The following is a 21,992-nucleotide window of genomic DNA, read 5'->3' on the forward strand; positions in this document are numbered from 1 at the left end:
AAAGGAGAATAGTAATGCAAAAAAAAAAAAAAAAAGAAAAAAGAAAAAAAAAGTCATTGTAAATAGTTTTTTGCGTATTATGTGAGTAGTACATATGTTTATTTTCTGCATATATGATATGATATGTTCATTTGCCTATAAAGTAAGTTGCATGGAGTTTATTGTTTGGGCTTCTCTGGTTTGATTATGGCTGTGACTATCTTTGGCTCTCTGCATTAAATGGTAATACAGATATGTGTGTGGAAAAATATGTATCACAACCTGAACAGGAAACTAACCCATGAGAAAGGGCTCATGTTAGCTTACGAATGCAAGTAAACTTCCTCTAACTTCTGCAATTAGCTAGAAGAAAGTTGTTTGTGAGAAACTGCTCTGTAGCTGTAAATAAGTATTCTTGCTTTCTGTGAATGACCTTGCTTATCCTGATTCGTGATGCTTTATTGTCTCCTGCTATTATATGTATATATAAATATGTGGCCATGATACTAAGGGGTGATTGCAGGCATCTTGCCAGCTGGCCACCACCAATATCAACTGGGGGAATAACGCCAGAGCAGACGGTAATATTAGCTTAGCACCCCCAGTAATGAGGAGTTGGTGGGTGGAGAGTGTGCCAGTTTCATCCAGTAATGTGTGTTACCTCTCTGTTAAAAAGATAAGTATGTGCCTGCATTTTTTGGTGGGCGATCAGTAAATCTTACACAGAAGCACTGGCACTTTTGCATTACAACATGTCTTTCAACTGTAGCTCCAGGACTTCCATCAATTAAATATAATCCAATCATATTGCAAAATCTCACAGTGGAGAAACAAACATTTCCCATTATTTAATTTCTAAGAGTAATTCAGAGTTTAGCATTCTGAAAACTGATAGTTGGCTTCTTCCTTGTCATAAACACCTGAAAGGAACCAGGTGATGACACTGCAGTAAGAGACCAAAGATAGTTATGGGGAGTTTGGATAAGTGCTGATGCCTTACTCTAAGGGTCAGAAGCATTCACCTCAAAACAGAGTAGACCTGAAGTCAGAAGTGTCCAGGGTAGGAAATATGGATTTGATATGGTCAAAATAAAGTAGTCAAGAGTTGGGCAAAATCTCTTCCTGTATAGGGAAGAAATATGCCCCTATATAAAGCCATTCATTAATACAGTCATAATTAGAGCTAGGTGATTGTAACTTGAATATTACAATCAGTCTTCTTCATGCTTCTTTCAGAACAGAAGCTAATACATTATTTTACAGTTTTGTTAAAAATAGTGTTGTGTGTGAATTTTTTTTTTTCTTCCATTGTGGTGTTTCTGCTTCTCTGAATGGTTGATGTAGGAATAGGATTTTAAATTTTTCCTCACTCTCTGCTATGTAAAGCTCTGTTTCTGAGATTTCTGCCTTTTAACTTTTTTTTTTTTAGCTGCATTAGTCACCAGTGGCAATACACTGTTTTGGTTTTTTTTCCTGCTTGAGTTCATCTGTGTTGTTTTGCCCTACTCTAATCTCATCATGAGTATCTGCTAATATGCTTTGTGGATCTAACATGTAAATGCTCTTGGGATCAAAAGCAACGGGAACTTAACTAATTTGTTCAATCAACCATCTGGTAGAAAGCTGCTCTGTGTCTGCCAGCAGCCTTTCTGAAAGAGCAAAGAGTGAAGGAGAGTAAAAACTATATAAAGTTTCACAGGATCTGGAAGGGACCTTTCCTGTCAGTTATACTATACCTAAAATAAGAGAAGACTTATTAATCAAAGAATGTGGAAAACTTTGTCCCAGCTTTTTTCTTCCAGAGTGCTCTGCAATCTTGTTGCATGAGTGGTTAAAGCAAACCCTTGTTATCTGATATCTAGCTTTATTAAGGGCTGTTCTTATGATAACTTTCCCTGTGCTACAATTGTCCCTTTTCATTTTTTAAACCATTAAACTGCTAAAAAATGACTATTAAAGAACTTTATATTTTGAACACTGCCTTTCCTTTCATTTATCCTCCAGACAGTTCCTTGCCAACTTCTCATTACTGTATTTGTGCTTCATGAACTTAACAAGTACCCATGTGGAATGCTGCATTATTTTAAAAGAAGTCCGGATGTGAGACAACTGTTATTTATTTACTTCCTAGATCAATGAAGTGTTAGACCAACTGACGTATCTCTAATAAGCTCATGCTGCATTTATGCAATTTTCCATTATTTGCATCTCTGATTTTTTTAAATCTCATTTTTTTTCAAATCGTGTGTGTGTGTGTGTGTGTGTGTGTGTGTGTATTTATTTACAGTGTTGTTGCACTTGTATATGTATTCCTGAACTATAAGTTCCTTTGTCAGTTTTTGAAGATTTCTGAAAGATTATCCTGTACTCAGACTACAAGGACAGGGAACTTTCTTGTTTCTAGCTTTGATGTGATCACTTTTATATCCATACTTCTTTCTTTTTAACTACTTTATTCTTTAATGCAAAATCAAATATTTTTCTTTAACTAGAGATGAACTGTAATTTTAAATTTCAATTAAAATTAATGAAAGTAACAGTTTGGAAGTTAAGACTTGGAAGGGAGTAACCAAGATTCAAAATTCCCTTTCAAATGGGAAATTTGAGTTATGGTAAGAGGCAGTTAGTAAAGTCAGCAGGTCTGTAAAGAACAGAATGGTAAGCAGGCCCGGAGACTTTTAAAGCTAAAAACGCTTAAATTGTTCTCTGATGTGGGGATATGAACCGATAACTAAAAGAAATATAGCAGGAGATGATAGGGTGCTTTCCCTCACCCATCCTTGTAATGATTTTTTAAGCTGTCTTTGCAGTCTACTCAGACAAATCTAGTATAGCATCATCACTTCCTGGAAACTTGCACCATTCCTTTTGAATAGGAAATTTCCATATAAAGCTATTATTAGATGATGATTACTGTGTTAAAAAGGAAATAAGAAGATATTCACAACTATAGAGTTTCCTCAAGTTAGGCAAACTTGGATGTAAATGTGTGTCTTCCCTTTTCCATGCTTACTTCCCAGCATTAGCGCATGGGGAAAATGTCATTGTATTTCTTAAATTGCTCCAATTGCTCAAACTACTCTTGATAGGAAATGGAATTTTATGTCTAAAAACTCTGTATTTCAGCCTGCAGTGGTGACTTTTTTTTTTAGAATTTCTTCAGGTTTAAGCTGAAGTACAGTGGACAAATCTTTCACTGCAGCTTGGAAATCTGAGGGCACATCATTCATGGTGAACTGTGACTGGTCAGTTTTGTTAGTTCTGGTAAGAAAAAAAAAAGATAGTAGTCAATGGGTCACATTTTTTTTTCTTTTTCCCCCTAGGAGCCTTTTAGTTATCACTGTTTTGTGTGTGTGTGTGTGTGTGTGTGTGTGTGTGTAAAAGCCTCTCTTTATGGTGTTTTGTTCATTTGTTATCTTTTTAATATTGGCTACTGAATGAATTTCTGATATGCATATTCATGCTGTGTACTTCATTACTTTATAAAGCAATTTGTTGTGAAAATGGGTGAAATTCTTTAAAGTTCCCTGGATAATCTTCATTACTGTTTTTGCTGTATTCCCTCACAGTGTTGCAAGGAAAGGACATTTTGTGGAACTGTCTAAATTTCACCTTCAGCTATCATGACTTATCGAAAAGTCCTGTAATTCTTGAATTACTATTGCTTCCTGTAGCTGATGCGATCTCATCAAAGCTTCCTTCCTTGCCTCCCAAAGTTGAAGTTATAATTGAAAAGTAACTGTATATAACATTATAGTCTGACCATTACGAAGAGTGCATTTGGAGTGACTTACATTATCTGTTGCCCTTTATTTTGGAGAACGCATTTTTTTTTTTTTTTTTTTATTGCTCTGCTTTGAGCAGTAAGATGAATACGTAAAAACTGAAAGGTTAGAGTGGAGTTTGGTGTGAATATATTCTGGAATGAGTCGAGCAGAGGGACACAGATGAAAGACTGGAGTATCTCGTGCATGAGAAGGACTCAAAGAGCTGGGGATAGTAAGTGTGGAGATAAAAACAATGTCTTTTGGTGTTGAGGGGTAAAGAAACTGGAGCCAGACTCTTCTTAAGCTGGGCGGTGCGGTTGATACATTGGAAGGAAGGGAAGCCATCCAGAGGGACCTGGATGGAGAAGTGGGCCCGTGAAAATCTAATGAGGTTCAGTAAGGCCAAGTGCAGGGTGCTGCACGTGAGTTGGGGCAATGCCAGGTATTTATACAGACTGGGGGAAGATCTCCTTCAGAGCAGCCCTGCGGAGACAGACTGGTGGATGAGAAGCTGGGCATGAGCCAGCAGTGTGCTCCTGCAGCCCAGAAGGCCAACTGTGTTCTGGGCTGCATTAAAAAAGGGGTGGCCAGCAGGGAGAGGGAGGTGATTGTCCCCCTCTACTTGGCTCTTGTGAGACCCATCTGGAGTTCTGCATCCAGGCCTGGGGCCCAGGACAGGGAAGGGAAGGGCCACTAAGATGATCAGAGGGCTGGAGCACCTCTCCTATGAGGAAAGGTTGAGGGTTCTGAGCTTGTTTATTTTAGAGAAGAGGAGATGCCAGGGAGATCTCATTGTGGGCTTCCAATACATGAAGGGAGCATATAAACAGGAAGGGGAATGGGAGTTTACAAGGGTGGACAGCGGTAGGACAAGGGGAATGGTTTTAAACTGAGACAGGGGAGGTTTAGGTTAGATGTTAGGAGGAAGTTTTTCACACAGAGGATGGTGACGCACTGGAACAAGTTGCCCAAGGAGGTTGTGGATGCCCGATCTCTGAAGGCATTCAAGGCCAGGCTGGATGTGGCTCTGGGCAGCCTGGTCTGGTGGTTGGTGACCCTGCACATAGCAGGGGGGGGTTGAAACTAGATGATCATTGTGTCCTTTTCAATGCAGCCCACTCTGTGATTCTATGATCTTGTGATGGAACAATGGACATTAACTGAAATACAGAAAATTCCATGTAAACATCGTATTTTCTTTCATTTGAGTGTGGGTCAGAAGATTATGGAGTCTCCATCCCAGAAGACTGGGTGATCTTTAGAGGTTCCTTCCAATTTCCACCATTCTGTTTTTCTTTGGTTTTAGTTGAAGAAATGCAAGTCACTGGAGAAATCTTTTAATAGCATCATAGAGTCATCAAGGATGGAAAAGACCTCTAAGGTCATCCAGTCCAAGTATATTCCTAATTTTGTATAAAATTAAGTTGTCGTTTTGTTACTCCTAATTCAAAATTAAGTGTAAATTCTTTCTTAGCCTAATACATTTTTTTTTGAAGCTCAGAAACTTCTTGTTTTGTAACAGATTCCTTAACTTCATAAATAAATGGAGCGAACCTTTAAAGTACTTATATTTTAACCTTATGAGTAATTTAATGAATTATAATGTACAAGAAATAAATAATCCTTGTATTGCAAGTATTTGCAATTACATTGTGAAGTGACCTTGATTTCAGATGTGTTAAATTGGTCTCCTAAACTAAGTATTTATAAATAATGGATGTTTGTTATTCAGGGAAATCACTCATTTTGTTTCCTGAAATAAACAGGAATTTGTAATGGCCATTTTTCTCTTACGAGAAAATTAATACAGTATTAATTTATAAGACCAAATTTCTAATATCCTTTAAAAGCCTAACATTATTTATATGAACATTTCAGGTTTTTTGGTGTGTAAGCTAAGACAGATGTAACATTGTGAAATTATAATGAAATACAGTTCAGCAAGAAAGCATGTTGTAGAGTTTAAAATGCAAACCAGCACTTACATATGCTTACTACTTAAGTGAATGAAAGTGCATATGTGGCTTCACACAAAATCACATTACTTGAGAATAAGACTAAGCCAGCATACAGACTTTTATTTCCTACTAGTGATTTAGTGTGCTTTTTGTCAGTAGGACATACTGCATGCACTCTTCTTAGTATTTACTGATTTCTTACGCACTCTGAAATACTTGCTTTCAAGTGCAGTAAGAATTTTAGCATTAACGTTTTATAAGTAAAAGCTATACATTCTTGCTGTTATTTAAAAATAAAAAACAGTAAAGAAAAATAAGTAAAGAGCTGACCTAAGAAAGGCTCAATGGTTGTTTCTGAGCCTGAGTTCAGGTTAATTATTCTCAGGTTTGTATTGCTCCCTGAGCAGTATGAATATGTAATTCATGTTAAGAGCTCTGACCTCTTCACAGTTCATGTTATAATAGTGACTGTAAAGAATGCTATCTCATTTCATTTGTTATGGACTTGTGTGACACTTAGGGGCTGGTTTGGAGATCACACTTCTGGCATGCTATGCAGGCTCCAAGAGATGCTTTAGAGAAAAATGCTGAGCGATCAGCTTGTACTCAGTATTTGGCTAATGCTTTTTATAGGCTTGGAGTGCAAGCAGAGTTTGATTTGCACACACTGTGTGGACATTCCCCTGGCTACAAACCTAGCTTCCCCATCAGAAAAATGCAAGTGAAAGTATACTTGTGAAAGTATATATGTGATTTTCTTTCCTTGTATTTTTGCCTTGAAAAAGCAATTCTTTAAGCAGACTATGAAGCATTAGCTTTTTGCTGCTTGCTGGAATGAAACTGTCAGACTTAACAATGCTTGGCTCTTACAAATATCAAACATGAATGTTCTGCCACTGGAAAGCCACTTGTCAGAAGCTTGATGCTCTGGAATGCTAGTGATTGCTTTGATGCTCCAAGTTCAAATTAACCAGGAACTACAGTGAGTGGGAGAGTGGCTGACTTGATTGTCCAAAGTGGAGGAAAGGAAAAGTGAATGTATTTTGATAACTGAGCAAAGCTTTAAAGTGATGAATGCTGATTGTTAGAGGTGTGTAATAGCAAACACAAAGCCTCAAGCATAAAATCCTAGCATCAATAAAATAACTTGGTTGTTTGTTCTCCATTTGAAACAGTTTTGATTTTATTACTTGTATTAGTATGTACTTAAGTTTTTACTCACTCTTCCGAAGTGAATTCTGAAATGTTTGTATATGTACAGCTGCTATATTACATTCCAAGTCAGCAAAATAACACCAATACAAAATTTGGCTTTCACTAATGCGTGGTTTTTGTGTGCCTTGGGAAATCTTACCTTTGTGTTTTTGAGACTTTCCCACAAAGGAATTTGTTATGTGGATACCGACTTGCTGGTTAACTCTCAACTGATTTTAACTATTAACGCAGTAAAATTCACTGGGTTAAACTACAGTCTTGAACAAATGATGCAGCAGATGTAGTAATAAATGCATAAGACTTTTAACAAAAATTTTTTTATTCAAAATGGAAAAGTGAGTTAGGTTAGTAAGATCTGTATGATTCTATCTCATAGTAAGGAAAGTAATTGTAAGCTCTGCCAGTCATTTCAGTATTACAACTGTATTTCATTGCTGGTCTGAGGTAGAGAATGTGTTAATAATAGGGCACCACCTGTTGATAGGGAGAACAGTTTTTATCAGATGAATCCAATGTTGTTACATATAGAAGGTGCTAAAAAATAATTGGAAAAGTGTTTGCAGGAGGTGAGTAGCGTAGAACATAGCATGTGAAATAAAACTGAGGAAATGAAATGTGAAAAAATAATTGCCAGTCTGGCTTGATGAAAAGTAGCAGTAATATAAACATATTTAGTGTGGGTGTAATGCATCAGTGGACTGTGGCTTACAGGAAAAGGCACTCGGATGAAGGGGACAGCAGTACAGTGACAGCATAATACAAACGTTTTGTAAATACTGGTTGTTCTTACTAGTGAGGTGAGATCTCATCAAGAGTTTTAGTTAACTTTCAAATTCTATTGCTCTCATAGCTTTTGCAATAATAGGTATTTTCATTATTAACTAATGTGCATCATCATCAACTCAGAACTATTAGAGCAATTGTGTGGCCTGTGTGAGATGGTCTTCAAATCCAAAACCGTAAAGTTTCATTATATTCTCAGTTAATATTATGACCCATTTGATATTTGAAAATCATTGTGTTAATGCACTGGCTTTTTAAATACTGCACAGACAGGTTCCAGATGCTATAAATTTTCTGCTCAATTTGGATATGGGAATTCAGTTGCCTGTGAGGGTTTTAAGCAAACGTTGAGAATCAGGAGTAATTATTTCAATAAATTTTCAATATTCATTTTTATGTAGAGCATAGCTAAAACTTCTAGTACTGCTTAGTAATGGAAATTGACCTGTCACATAGTTTCTTCTATTCATACTAATTTTTCATTGTTATTGAGACAATTATCTTTTAATTTGGTGTCCTCCCCACCCCCCAGTGTTAAAGTCTAAAGTGGTAGTTAAAATGTTACCTAAAAACTGAATAAAGCACTTTGGTTGTTAGAGAGGGCTTACTTATGTTGACTTCCAGAGATGTTCATCTTTTGCTCTTGAAGACTTCTTCAACCAGCCTTAATAGTGATTTTTACTAATTTACTGGTGACTATAAAGTGAGCTATTTATTTAGGAAATCTACCTAGGCTTCTTCTTTGTGAACAGTAATAAATAATAGAATAACTTTTTAATAACCTAGATTACTACTTTCTGTTACTACTGCTGCTGTTATCTCCTCTTTTGTCTTTGGAGGCTGTGAGAGTTTTGCCTGAGTTTTCACTGAGGACAACCTCAATTTCTTTTACTGTTGTGTTGCTTCCATTAATTAAAGTTAATTTCTTAAGTTTGTCATCTTAAAAATCATCGCACAGAGGTTTAGTATAGGAATTTCTTTGCAAAGCAGAAAATAAACAAAATGCAAGCTGTCTTTCGTAGAAAATATTTATTAGTTAAAAGTGAATAAAAGAAATAGTTTGGTTGTGAGGTCACGTTATATATCACATGTAAATTTTGGATATTATACTTTGTTGAAGTAACTTAATCTGTATTTTCCTCACTGTATCATGACGCTACAACAGTATCTTTTAATTTTGTCTGCACATGTACTTCTGCATCTGAGTTATTTTCAGATCAACCTGTCTCATAAAACATATTTGCTTTTAAGCGTCAAAGTGGCTCTCCCTTTTGTTCAGTAAAAGGACATTTTTGCCCTAACAAATTAGCATATCACAAAATTTATTCCCTGTTCATAGAGAGCAGTACCCATTATGAGAAAGTACATGCATATATGGATCACCCCTGTGGTGTTTTATCTTTATCTTATCATCAAAGCTGCTAACTTGGCTTGACTCTGCCTTTTCAAGCTCCTATTCTTTTCTTTAAAAATTTATTAAATATACTAAGATTTTTGCAAAGCTTGGGTGTCGTTATGCTTGACCATAAAGCTTATCTGTTCACCTCTGATACAGAGAAAGTAATCTAGTTATTTTTGTTACAGTTTTCTCCTTTTCCAGTTTCAGCCTTTTCTTTGAAATCAGTCTGAAGTATACAGCTCTGTTGATGTCCAAGGACTGTTGAAACCTCAAGGATGACATGAAACTGTGTTTTTGTAAAAACAGGGCCATGCTGTCTCCCTTCATAAGAAATCAAACTGGAGAATAGAGTTTCAGTGCTGTTTTTTGAGTACAGAACATAAGAAATGATGAAAAAGACACAGTGAGAGCCAGGAGATGCTAGGGTTCATCCTGGTAGTAGTAGCTGGTTGATCTCCTTCCTGTCAGTAGCTTTTCCTATCAACTCCTTTACTTTTGTGAAGTTTTGTACTGCGAGGGCGCTTGTTGTATCTCTGAGGTAGCATGAGGCTTGATCTATTCATTGTAATTTTTGAATCAGCTTAAATATGTCATTAAACATAATGAGATTTGCTTCTAGAGTGAGCCACCCTGTAGTTGATAGGATTTTTGCCTTTTCAGTTTCTTTTCATGCTGAGATGCTCTGTTCAAATACAAATAGAGACATAGGGCTCACAAGGTCTGCAAGACATGGTCAGATGGAGCCTGGAAGATTGAGGCTGATTTTGTTAACTAGATACAACATTATATTCTACCAAAAACCAAACAAACCCAAACTGACAGTTGAGTCTTAAAATTCATGTATCTGGATTTCCTGTGGCTCTTAGTATTCCATAGTTTCAATTTTCCCATGTCCACAGGGGTGTTGCTGGCTGATGGAGATTGTGCTGGTGCACACAGTCATTCACAGAATAAAAAGGCAAGAAGAGCAATGGCTTGGATCAATCTCCCTCACAGGCTACTTACTGTCTCTGAAAATTTCTGTTTGTTGAATGTGGAAGTTACCAGAGGCTCAAAACCTGTTTGGTAGTTCACTTATGAAAAATCACACAGTGATTTTTGTAGGCTTTTTTTTCCATGGAGAGCTAGGCTTCATCTTTCCTTAACTAAAGCATTTCTTCACATCTAAAATAACCCAAAAAGCTGTGTTTTCGGTAAAATCTTGCCTTTTTTTAGCTTCCTGCTCACTTGGGCACATCGCAAGTCTGGTGCTGGAAAGCAGAGCCTAGGGCTCACCAACATCAGTAGGGGTTTATGGTCTTCCACAGCAGAGCCCAGAGGATGATGGCTGGGACTGTCAAGTTTCGTTGGACAATTTTAAAACTGAGACTTTACTATTCTAATTGAGAGGGATCTAGATTTTGGGATTAGAGTTGCTTGTCACTCTTTGTCATCCACCTCTGTTAAGCAACATGAGATAGATGCTCAGCTTTTTGGTGCATCCTTGTACATTGTGACTGTATATTGATAGCAGAGGTATAGGATGACCAAGCATCTGTGTAGCATTTTCACAAATAATCATTCAGTAATTCCAAGTGAGCCTATAGTTGTCAGAAATGGCACCTGCTGCCCATTCTTTGAAAAGTATCAAACGCAGTAATTAGCTAATTTTAGGGTTTGGGTTTTTTTTTTTTGAAATTGATAAATAGCTGATCTCAGAATACTTCTGAAGATAGATACTAGCTTAAGAAATCCTATAACAGCAGACATTTCTACACTGAAATTGGTCTTCAGGGTGTGCTTTTTAAAAGGCAAGTCAATAGTCTGACATTTGTAGTTTTTCAACAAATATTTTAGAATTATGCTGTCCCAAGTTATGCTATTTTTTTTTATGTAAGAACATTTAGGAGATATCTATAACAAGAACAAAAAGGAAATTATATAAATAAGACAACTGTTTTAGGCCCAGTTAGGTGTACTGAAATATTGACAATTTAGTAGTATTAAGTCTTCTGTTATTTAATCCAGACAGTCTTTGCAGCCTCTAGTCCAAGAAAAATGTTGAAGTTTCTCTGTACTTCTTTAAATGAAGAACTTGTCACTTACTAAGTAGTTTCTAGAACTGATAAGACTTGAGACCATGCTATGGAGAGGATTTTTGCAAGTCTGCTCGAAAATTTGCTTGTAAAACAAAATCATTTGCAAACAAGCAGTAAATGCAGGTGTAGCAATGTTATGTATGTGGTACTGAAAAAATTATGTGTATATGTGTATGGAGATGTATAGATAAGCCCTGGTTGGTATTCTGTTTCATTTCTTGGCGCAGACCCACATAGTATGCAGATTCAAGCAGGGCAACAGGATTCTTCTGGCCTGTTGTTTGCAGTTGAAAAAGAAAATATTTTCTGGGACTCTTTGAATTCCTACCCACCTCACAGAAGGACAGAAATCAAGAAGATGCCCTTGAGTGGGAGATAATTTCATGTACACACAAAGTTCGCAGTTCTCTACCTCATATTTGATGTCAGTGTAGGGAGATGATTATTTTAAGACCTCTTCTAAATTGTAGCTTGTAAAATTGTGATGTGAATATTAGTTTTAATATTACAATAGTTAAAATCTTGTAGCAATATTGAACTAAGTTCAACATTACGGATGGACTTTTTATGGCTGAGCCTGACCCAAAAATAATTTCCTTGGTATGTATCATTGGGATTCAGCTTCTTGTTTATTAGGTGCTCTGGTGGATAGACTGCTTTCTGCAGATCTGCTGTCTGTGTCTCCTTGCCTTTTCTATATAACTAGCGTATACTCGGAAAAAAATATTAGCATGGGGACCATGCCTCGCCATTCTAATGCACTGTGACACATCTTGTCTTCTGGTTCCTGGATTGATTACTTATCACACTTTCTTCCAGATATTAAGACTGTGCACATAAAATGAAATTTAAAAAATCATTCAAACGAATGAGAGTGACCATATATCACATCATCTGTGTATTCATGGTCACTGAATAGTAGCTGAAGTCATCTGGTACTTTTATTGAAGACGTTCAGGGTTGCCTTTTGGGCACAATGTGTTACTGCTTCAAGGGATGTAATAGTTTGGCTGGTATTCAAGAAAGTGCTGACTGACGCAGCCTCTCCAACTGCTGGCTGCTGTCTAGTTTGCCTCATAATAACTTAATAAAAATGTAGCTGAGAATATCTGCTAAATTCCTTTGCCTCCTCTCAGGATCTGGGATATTGATATTTCATACCAGAATAATGTATAATAATGTATGTAATGTGATATGGTAGCAAGTACATGGACTACAGAGTTATACCGCTTTGTGCTGCTTCCTCTCAGAGCCATACGAAGTTTTCCAAACAAGATTATATAGATCTCTCTTTCCTACTATGCTGAGCTGAACGGCTTATGTTCTGAGTATCTGTGATCTCAGACCTGCACCCAACCTTTTTTAATTTTTTTTTAAATAGCTTGCAATGTTACTCAGTATTTAATCTTATTTTCTGCAGTCATACTAAATTATTAACAGTATTCAGGTTATGGGTTTAAAATGCCAGAAACATGTCTGGTCTTCAAACTCACTCTCTCTTGACTTCCAGCATAGATTTCTTTTTTGTCCCCTTGTTGGGACGAGCAATTGCAATAAGCAGAGGAAGTGAATTTATTAGAAATAATTATGAGACTAGGAAAGGGTTGAAAATACCTAAGAGAACTTGCTGGTACGTTAGTAAGTTCTTCATTAAAAGATGCCATTATGCTGTCATCAAAATAGTCCCCAGCTTTACTGTCCTTCTAAGATTTATTATTTCTAGTTGGCATTTGGATGCTACAAATTTTATCCTGTGGGCTATTAGATTGGATATGACCCTGCTATAACTCCTGGCTTTGATTAATGGAGAGTGTTTCATTTGGAACAAAACATAATAATTAGCTTCTTAAACTATATAAATTGCAAGGAGTGGATCATAGTTTTTTGGTTTTTTTTTTATTCTCCACTCTCATTGTAGAATCAAATACTGTGTCTAAAATCCCTTTCCTAACAGTAATCTCTCTTGAAAGGAAAGCAGCAGGAATATTCATAATTTTCAGTTGATGTCTGTAACTAATTATTTCGTTCTTTCATGATGAAATGTAAGTCAGTACTGTGAATGATTTTAACAGCAAGAATCAAATGAGCCTGTTCTATGGGAGAGTCTTTGTGGCTTTTTTTTTTTTTTTATATTAAAATTCATTGTAAACACTTATCTTGCTCCTGTATTTCTGGATGTGAATATGTTTTAGGCAGAACATAAGGAAATAACAGTTAACTGTGACAGAACAATGAATGGATCACAATTCAATGAATTCATGTTTCTCAGCCCTCAAAAAAGCTAATAAAGCCCCTAAATGCTTACCCTCTGCAGTTTGAGAGCAGCTCCTAACATTAAGGAGCTGGAAAGCTGAGATGGCAAGCCTCTCTAAGAAAGAAAGAGAAGAAACTGTCAGGTCCCAAGCCAGTGTTAAACCAGGCTCCAGTCACAGTAGCCTGTCCATTTGCTGTCTTTCTTTTTGCTACTGATTGTATAATTTTTGAAGTAATCAATGTCTATAAATATCTAAGGTGCAGGAGGCAAAGGGGCAAGGCCAGACTCTTTTCAGCAGTGCATGGGGATGGGACAAGGGGAAATGGCCACAAACTGAAGCATAGGAAGTTCCACACAAATATGTGTGAACTTCTTCACAGTAGGGTGCTGGAGCACTGGAACAGGCTTCCCAGAGAGGTGGTGGGGTCTGCTTCTGTGGAGACATTCAAGACCTGCCTGGAAACCTACTTATGCGACCTCCTGTAGGGAGCCTGTTTTGGCAGGGGGCTGGACTAGATTGTCTCTAGAGGTCCCTTCCAGCTCCTACAATTCTGTGATTCTTTGCTTCTGAATTAGAATGGAGTAAGTATTATTGTATCAGAATGAAGCATCATTTTTGGAAGAGGGAGGAAGTTGAGGATAACTTCATAGTTGCAATCATTTTGCATTATATTTTAGCAATTAAAAGGGGTATTTTCTTAAAATTAGGCTGACTGGAAACCAGTGAGTTATGAAAAGGCTTATTTTTAAAGTTTTCAGCTCTCTGCCTGTTTAGATCTCTGTTACTTGTCTCCTGCTCTCTGTGATGGCTGAACACCTAGTAGCTAGCAGTTTATATCTAAGCAGAAATATTTGATTTCAATTTAGGAGCATGGAATCTGAGTTTATTTGTGCTGGAGACCCCACAATAGAAAAAGTGCTCAGTTCATATATGAGAATGTTCACTATGCAAAGATCAAACACAAATTGCTGTTATTTTGTGTGTTGAGAGGACCAAACACTAAAAACATGGATTAGTGAATGTGGAGGAGCCTGGAGGACAAGAGTTATGATCCTTTATTTCAGTACTACAAATGGAATGAATAGAAAGTTCAAAGTTTTTTGTGTTTTTCCTGTAAAAATAGAATGTATCAAGAATTAACTAATGTAACTGCAAAAAGATATAAAAATGTTGTGAATAAATGTGTTAATGCAGTGCAGAAAGGAAAGTGTATTGGTAGCGATGTTTTTCTTGGAGATTACACAGCTTCTTTTGAAGCATAAGGCATGGTTGTCCAACCATTTGGCTTGCCTGAGCTGCCCTGAATGAAGAGGAAGTATCTTAGATCCTGTGTAAAATATTATAATGTAGTTAATGAATATAAATAACAAAGCTTATTTTTCTAATTTTTATATTACAACATAAAAAGAAAAGCAACAAAAACATAATCGGACTTTGTTTTGGTGAAACTAATACATCAGTATCTGGTTTGATGGCAGTGATTGCAATTCTTAGTGAGTTCTCAGAGTGCTCATCAGAGTTTTTTTTTTTAGAAATTTCACTCTTTCTGTGCTTTATCGTTGAGGAGAGTTGTTCACAAAGATGCGTACTGCTAAAAAGCAATGACATCTGTTTTCCAACTTTCTCTTTTGCAGATATTGTATTTATGTTGTCTGAAAAATGAAGTTACAAATATAGAAAAAAATCTTTTTTTTTAATCTTGAAACCTATTTTCTAATTCTTTTATCGAAGTGGAAGACAAGGCTGCCTGTTTGTCACTGTTCACAGCACTGTTTAGCCAATGTATCGAAATCCATAAACTTTTGTCATATATTGACTTAGCATTGTTCAGATGTTCAAGATTTCAGCCCTGACAGTGCCAATGACACAGATGTTTGGTTGTTGCTGCGTGATGGGTGCGTGCCTGGGGCTGAGCTGGGCTACACAGTGAGAAAGTGCTGCTGCCATGATGACACAGGGCAGCTGGTAGCCACAGGATAGGCTGGGCTGGGAGATGGATTGAGCATGCCTTCCCATATGTATGGGGAAGTTTTCCTTTTCTATAGTGAGTATTAGGAATTTCTGTGCAGCTTTCACTAGATATTTGTCCAGAGAATCGGTGCATTTTGTCAGGGGGAGATTCTTCATCACTTCAAGGATTCACAGCTTTCTTAAATTTTGTTTTACAGAAAAAACTGTTTTTCTTTGACCATTGCTTATAATGTTTGATTATTTATGTAAATACTGCATGGAGTTACAGGGCAGGCATCCTAAATTCTGTCATGAATTTAGAATGAGAAATGAATGCCATGTTAGAAAACTGCATTTCTGTGAAAAGTTATACATTTTTACTTTGTGAATGAATACTGCAAAGCAGCTATAATAAGCAGTCATTTAGCATTGTGTCTCCATTTGAACATGCTAACTTGGGAATTGCGTTAACATTCAGTAAGTACTATTGGTATAGTGATTTTTTTTGTTTTGTTTTGCAGCTGGTTTAGCCATTCCAGTCTTTTTTTTTTTAAGGTATTTTTTGATAAAAAAAAAATAAAACTACTGTAGAAAAGTGGGGGTCTAGCAAAACGGCAGTTTGTTTCTTAAACATGTCTCTGCTGTGATGCTTCTTTTCTCCTACTAGATACAAGATACTTTTAAATCAACAGAGCTCCTAGTTTTCTCTTTTCTGCTCTTTGATTTAGTCAATCTGTTGCTATAAAGTATAAGATTGATAGTAATAGTGAGGTTACTTTGCACAAACTTTTACACCTCTTTCCCTCTTGAGTAAGATAGACTGTGGTGGTTTTTTAAAAAACTATGTTTACTCGTTAGACTTTGATCAAGATTACTTGTGTAGTGTGACTATTAAAAAAGAAGGCAAATTTTGTGTTTTATCTGAAGATGCCAGACTCTACATCACTTGATTGAAGTTGGATCCAAGAAGTAGTGTTTATTTCCTCTTCAGCTCATAAGTCAATTTTCATGAGTTACCTTGTGGTTAAATTGTTGTTTAGATCTTTAATGATGACTATCATAGAAGTTCATATTGTTTTTTCCTTAGTTAATTACTGGGAATAAGATTTAAAGACTCCAGCAAAAGTCAGAAGTTTTTCTGAAATGGCAGAAAGTCTTTTGAATGGACTCTGACATGTTATTGAAAGTCTAAGCAAATGAGAAGATAGAGAACTGCACTTTGAAACAACAAGATTCTTTGCCAGTTCTTAATACCTTAATTAGAAAGCAGTGATTTACTCCCTATCATACAAACACATCTGGTGATTAGTAAAATGTTGGCCTTGCAGACTAGTCCTCAAGTTCAGTTATTTCTGCACTTTGTCATTTCTTTCTCCCATTGTTACCATTTCTACCATCAGTGGTAGATGGTGACAGATGTGTAACTTAATTGCTAAGTGTTACCCTTATCTCTTGGTTTAGCACTTTATGATTGTTTCCTACCTGTGTTCTCTGGCAAGCTCTCAGTGTCTGTGTGAGAGACAATTTATCAGTCAGTTAGAACAGGTCATTGTTGCTGGTCTTCTATATTGTTTCCCTTCTTCTCTCTGTCTTGGACAATGATATCAGTTTTCACTTATCTGTTTAAAATGTTCTCAAAGCCTCCCTCCTTTTTCAACAGCAGAAGGCTTGCTAGATTACATAGGCTGTTCTCAAATTGCTGTAGCAAATTAATACTGCATTGTGTTCACAAATCACAAAGGCAAAATGAAGTGATTTTTATATACGTATTGCAGAGATTCTCATGTGTAGTACCGCAAGTTTGATTGTTTGACCGATGAGCTGTCTAGAGACTAGGATATGTCTTTTTATCCCTAGTGAGATAGGGGCCCAAAAGGAGAGAACTTAAGTGAAATGAGAAATGCTGTCTTACGGTAGCATCTGCCTCTGGCCCTGAAGTAAAATGTGGCATATATCTTTAGTGCTTCTTTGTGCCTTTCTACTACTCTGACCAGTTCAAATAGCTTTGATACGGATGGTTTTTGAGTGTATATGGGAAAACAGGAGTGGAAGGAGGCTCTCCTCTACTAAAACTATCTCCAGTATGCCAATTTTTTAAAAAAAAACATATTTTCTGATGGATCCTTTTCTAGTTTGTTTCAGTCATAGAGATGTTTTGGAGTCCTCTACAGAAGGTCTATAGTCAGTGTTTTAGGAATAATGTGTTGCTTGACTTTTTTTATTGTTATGATTTTTATTTATTTAGTGTCAAAGTGGTAAGTCTGAATATGCATACCTTGTGCGTGCTTCCTTGAATATTTCAGTTCAGATCTGGATGAATTTCCCTGTCCTGATCATATTCTGTAATTGGCAAAACAGTAGCAAAATTTGTATTTAGTCCTTCTACCATGAAGCTATTTTTCAAACTCTTGCTGTGTTTTAAATTAATTTTCCTTCTGCCATACACATTTATACTTACAAAATACTTGCTCTTCAAATTTACCAGTTCTAGCTTGCTGCTTTCTTTTTTGATATATAAACAAAGCCCTCTTACATCTTTATCTGAAGTTGGCTAAAATGTTGCAGTAAAGTGACAGAGAATAGCTATGTAAAAGACAAGAATTAATGATGATTGTTAGAGAAGGCTGGATAAAAAGAAATCCATTATAGTTTGAGATCCTTGTCAACAAAATTGATGTCTAGCCGGCAGCTTAATGTCCTGTATTTTTGTACTGTTACTTTTATCCGAGTGTAGGATTTTCTATTTGGCCAAATTTATTGCATTCTTTTTATAATTTTTTTTTCCAGACTGCTTCTTCAGTTTTCAGTAGGTGGTTACTTTAATAAAAGAAATGCACAAGTTAATAAATTTCATGGTCTTTGCAAACACTGACACCACTGTACTGTTTTGCACACCTGCTGTTTTTCTATGAAACCCTTCAGCATTAGGAGTAACGCTTTTTTTCCTCTTTACTATTAAATGGCAACTTGTTTTTTGATGTACAGATGGGTCTAAAATGAAGAATCACAGATCTGCTGCTCTTGACACTGTTCAAAATTTTGCAGATATATAAGAAGCAGCATAACGCTATTTCCCAGAGGGTAGTAATCAGAGGTGGCCACAGCAAAACTCTCTAAGGACCTAGCAAATTAAATACAGGATAGTAAGCAAGCCCTCTCCTCTTTGCAGGATAGGAGCAGAAATATTTGAGTCCTACAATGCCAAAGTTTTACTCTTTCATAAAATGATACATGAAAATACATCGTAAATGTAAGAAAATTGCATAAAGTTTAGTCTTGAGAAGAGTTAGATTTTATATAGGAATCTCAAAAAGAAGTGATATTTTCTTTAGTACAGAAAATCAACAGATTAAGTCTTTTCAGCTGAAAACTATTCTCTTTTTGTTATAGAGAAACTAGATGATTGCTAGCAATGATGCCTTTTGGGTTGAATTAGTTGGAGTTGAAAGTCTTTAAACTCATTGTTAACATCCCGTAACAGGAAATTCTGCAGCTTTATTTTTAATTTTATGCTAATTTGGACAATGTCTTGTGACTTTCTTTGTAGTTATTTGAACTGCTAGGCCCTGAGGGTTTTGAACTTATAGAGAAGCTCCTACAGAACAGATCTGTGATTGTGGAAAGATCTTTGACTTGTCAAAATGATAACAAGTTCCAGATTCTGCAAGGTAAGCAACAATAAAATTGTTGTTCAAAAAAAACTCGTTGGTAATGGTGGGGTGTTTATATCAGAGTAAATGAGTGCATGGTGCATATTTACATTTCAGGTGTGTATAGGCATGTATAATTTTTAAATAATTGTATTGACAGTTGCATCTATTTCAGTGCACTACCATAACAGCAAGTTGATAATCAGTTATTCCTTATCTGCTGTATTATCCACCTCAGAGATATCACCACATGAATGTCTTAGGGAGAAAAAGCACAGTAACAACCACTTCTGGAAAAAAATACAGTTAAACCAAAGGATGGATATATGAAAGGAATAAAGGAGTTCAAGTTTTATACTCTGATTTTGTTTTTATAAGATTAACAGCCCACGCAGAGTAATAGTTTTAAAATGTTCTACAAATGGCTGCTTAAAAACAAGTGTTCCCATTTTCTGTTCTGACAAAAAGTAAATCTGACTGAATAGATTGTGGCTTGAGATAAATCTTCCAGAGATGTAGCATCATGAATCCGCTGTGTTCACAATGCGTGGAATTAGAAAAAAAGATAGCTAAAGCTGATACTGCTGGACTCTTGTATCCTCACAATAATTTCAAAATGCAAATAAACCATAATTTGTCTATCTTAAATATAATGTTATTTAGGCAAGTGTTTGGAAGTTCACCTTCTGCTGTACTGATGATTTGTCTAAACTCATCAGAAAAAAACAAGTTTTATTTGCTAGTGATTTCAAAGCAGAAACTATGTGTATAACAAGATTTTGTTCTTGGTGGAGTTTTTTTGCCTTCTCAAATAATAACAAGAAAAAAATAATATACATCAGAAACTGAACTATTATAGACTTTTTGCAGTGTGTAAATTTTTACGAAAGTACTTTTTTATTTAATAAAATTATTTTGGAAGCTTTGTAAATTTATTCTTCAGTATGTCATCAGTAGACATTTCTGTTAGAATTTAGAGGAAGAATATTTTCAGTATTGCACTTTAAAGAAGAGGTTTTTCTGCTGATGGCCTAGCTTTTCTTTCACTGTAGTAAAGAAGTCAATGTTTGAGTATCTTCTCTGAGACTGAAGATGCTCTGTCCCAACTTCAGTTTGTTTATTTCAGTAGGGCTCTCTTCTTTTCATTTGATTGAAGTGTAATCCCTAATGGGCACTGAAGTTTCAGCTTCCGAAAACTGTGTGTGGGGAAGGGAGCCATTTGGATTTGGAAAAAGTCAACTTTGAGCTCTATGTGTCTTGAGAAAATAGGCATAAGGCAAGGAAGTGTGCATATACTGATTGTTTATAGCGTGACTATTATTATAAAAATTCCACTGCTATAAAGGTGATTGTTGTCCTTACCAGACAAATAAAGTAGCCCTAGTGTGAATGTCTGAATTAATTTAGGCAGAAAATTGAATCCAGTGTTATCCCCTTTAAATACGAGACAGAGAGAGTTAATGCTATTGCTGTGGGCATTCTGACAGTTTATTAGATTTTTTTTCAACAATATCTAACAAGTTGTAGGCACTTTGTTCAGTATACGTGCTTGAGAAGTACAATTTTCACTGTTATGGTTGGGGAAAAAAAAAGTGGCACAAGTTCTTTAAACGTCACTCAAGTGAGTTTATTTGATAAAAAGAAGTATTCAATTTTCAACTTCAGGGGTAGACTGCAGCAGTACATTCAGAATAACTGTCTATGCTATATTCAGTCAAACCTCTATAAGCTAATAATCTGCAGAATTTTGAAGTCAGTTGTTTAAAAATACTGATAGAGTTAAAAACAAAAAAAAAAATCTGTCCATTGCGTTGCATATGGAAGACTTGATTGTGTCTTTGTTTTAATTTTGGAGTAAATAACAATAAAATTGTTTGGAAAACCAGATGTGATTGGGCTTTATTGAGTTCCTTGAATTTATTGTGTACTGTAACAGTTTAGTTGTGTTCTGTAACTGTTTAATCCTGCTGCTTTTCCACATAAAAGGAAGGAGTCCTTGTGGCTGTACAGAATAAGATTTCTTTTCTCAGTTGTTCAGGGAAATTAAGCTGTTGGTATGCTTTCAATGCAGTCATATTATATAGTAAATACTCAGTAAATGCTAGGTGAAGAGGCTGTTTTTTTTTCTTTAAAAAGAAAAAAGAAAAGAAAGTTATGTTTAGTCTACATGCACAATCTTTTTACTTAGCAGCATATGCACATAAGGTGACAAATGAGTGACTTTTCCAGTGTTGATGGAAATTATGATGATCATAAGTCCCAAAAAAGTAGCCCCTCCTTTTGCTGCTAGTTTGCAGTATTTCCCCTCTTGCTTTGGGATTAAGAATTTTTCTTGTATGGTGACTTAAAGTGTCCTGCCTTCAAGTGATGAGCTGTTACTACTTATAGATTCTTAAGACCAACTTTGCATAATTAAGTAAGGCTAAGCCAGAAGAAAACTGGGCAACAAAAATGATGGAATCCGGTACTTAGGAAGATGCACACCTGTTTTCATGTTGCAGAGCAGTGCAAGAAGTTTATAGGTGAAAATGCTAAACCCAATTATGGCTGTCAAGTTACAATTCAGTCTGAACAAGAAAAGCTGTTAATGAAACAGTATCGTCGTGAAGAAAAACGAAATGCCAGAAGAGAAAAACAAGCTGGAGAAGATGGAGAAGTATCTGGTGAAGGACTTATATGCTTTGATCCCAAAGAGCTGAGAATGCAAAGGTAATAAATGCCAAACTTTGAAAAATACTTCTGTTGTAATTGCTATTTCAACCGATCATAAATGTTTATTTTCTTTTAGTTTGCTTTGTGGATGAGGTGATTCTGACTTCAAGTCACGTTTTATTACAAGTGTAGAATTTGTTTAATATGAAAACCTAATTTTCAGGAAAAGAGAGCAGTGATCTGCTTAATGAGAATCTTTTTGGTCTCATCTGTGTGGGTTGGAGATGCAGATTGGAGGAGCAGGCT

General features: G+C 36.0%; 1 protein-coding gene across 3 annotated transcripts in view; it reads left to right on the plus strand.

Annotated features, from left to right (window-relative positions):
- Nucleotides 1–21,992, plus strand: part of ASCC3 (activating signal cointegrator 1 complex subunit 3) — a 252,676-nt gene that overhangs the window by 25,236 nt on the left and 205,448 nt on the right. For all 3 annotated transcript variants that reach the window (XM_090135956.1, XM_031611074.2, XM_090135957.1), the window contains exons 5-6: nucleotides 18,932–19,052; nucleotides 21,536–21,743. In XM_090135956.1, the coding sequence (XP_089992082.1) occupies nucleotides 18,932–19,052; nucleotides 21,536–21,743 (329 nt within the window). The remainder of the gene's footprint in view (nucleotides 1–18,931; nucleotides 19,053–21,535; nucleotides 21,744–21,992) is intronic.

The sequence above is a fragment of the Phasianus colchicus genome, chromosome 2 (assembly GCF_987193195.1).
Source record: "Phasianus colchicus chromosome 2, bPhaCol1.hap1.1, whole genome shotgun sequence".
NCBI classification, from domain to species: Eukaryota; Metazoa; Chordata; class Aves; order Galliformes; family Phasianidae; genus Phasianus; species Phasianus colchicus.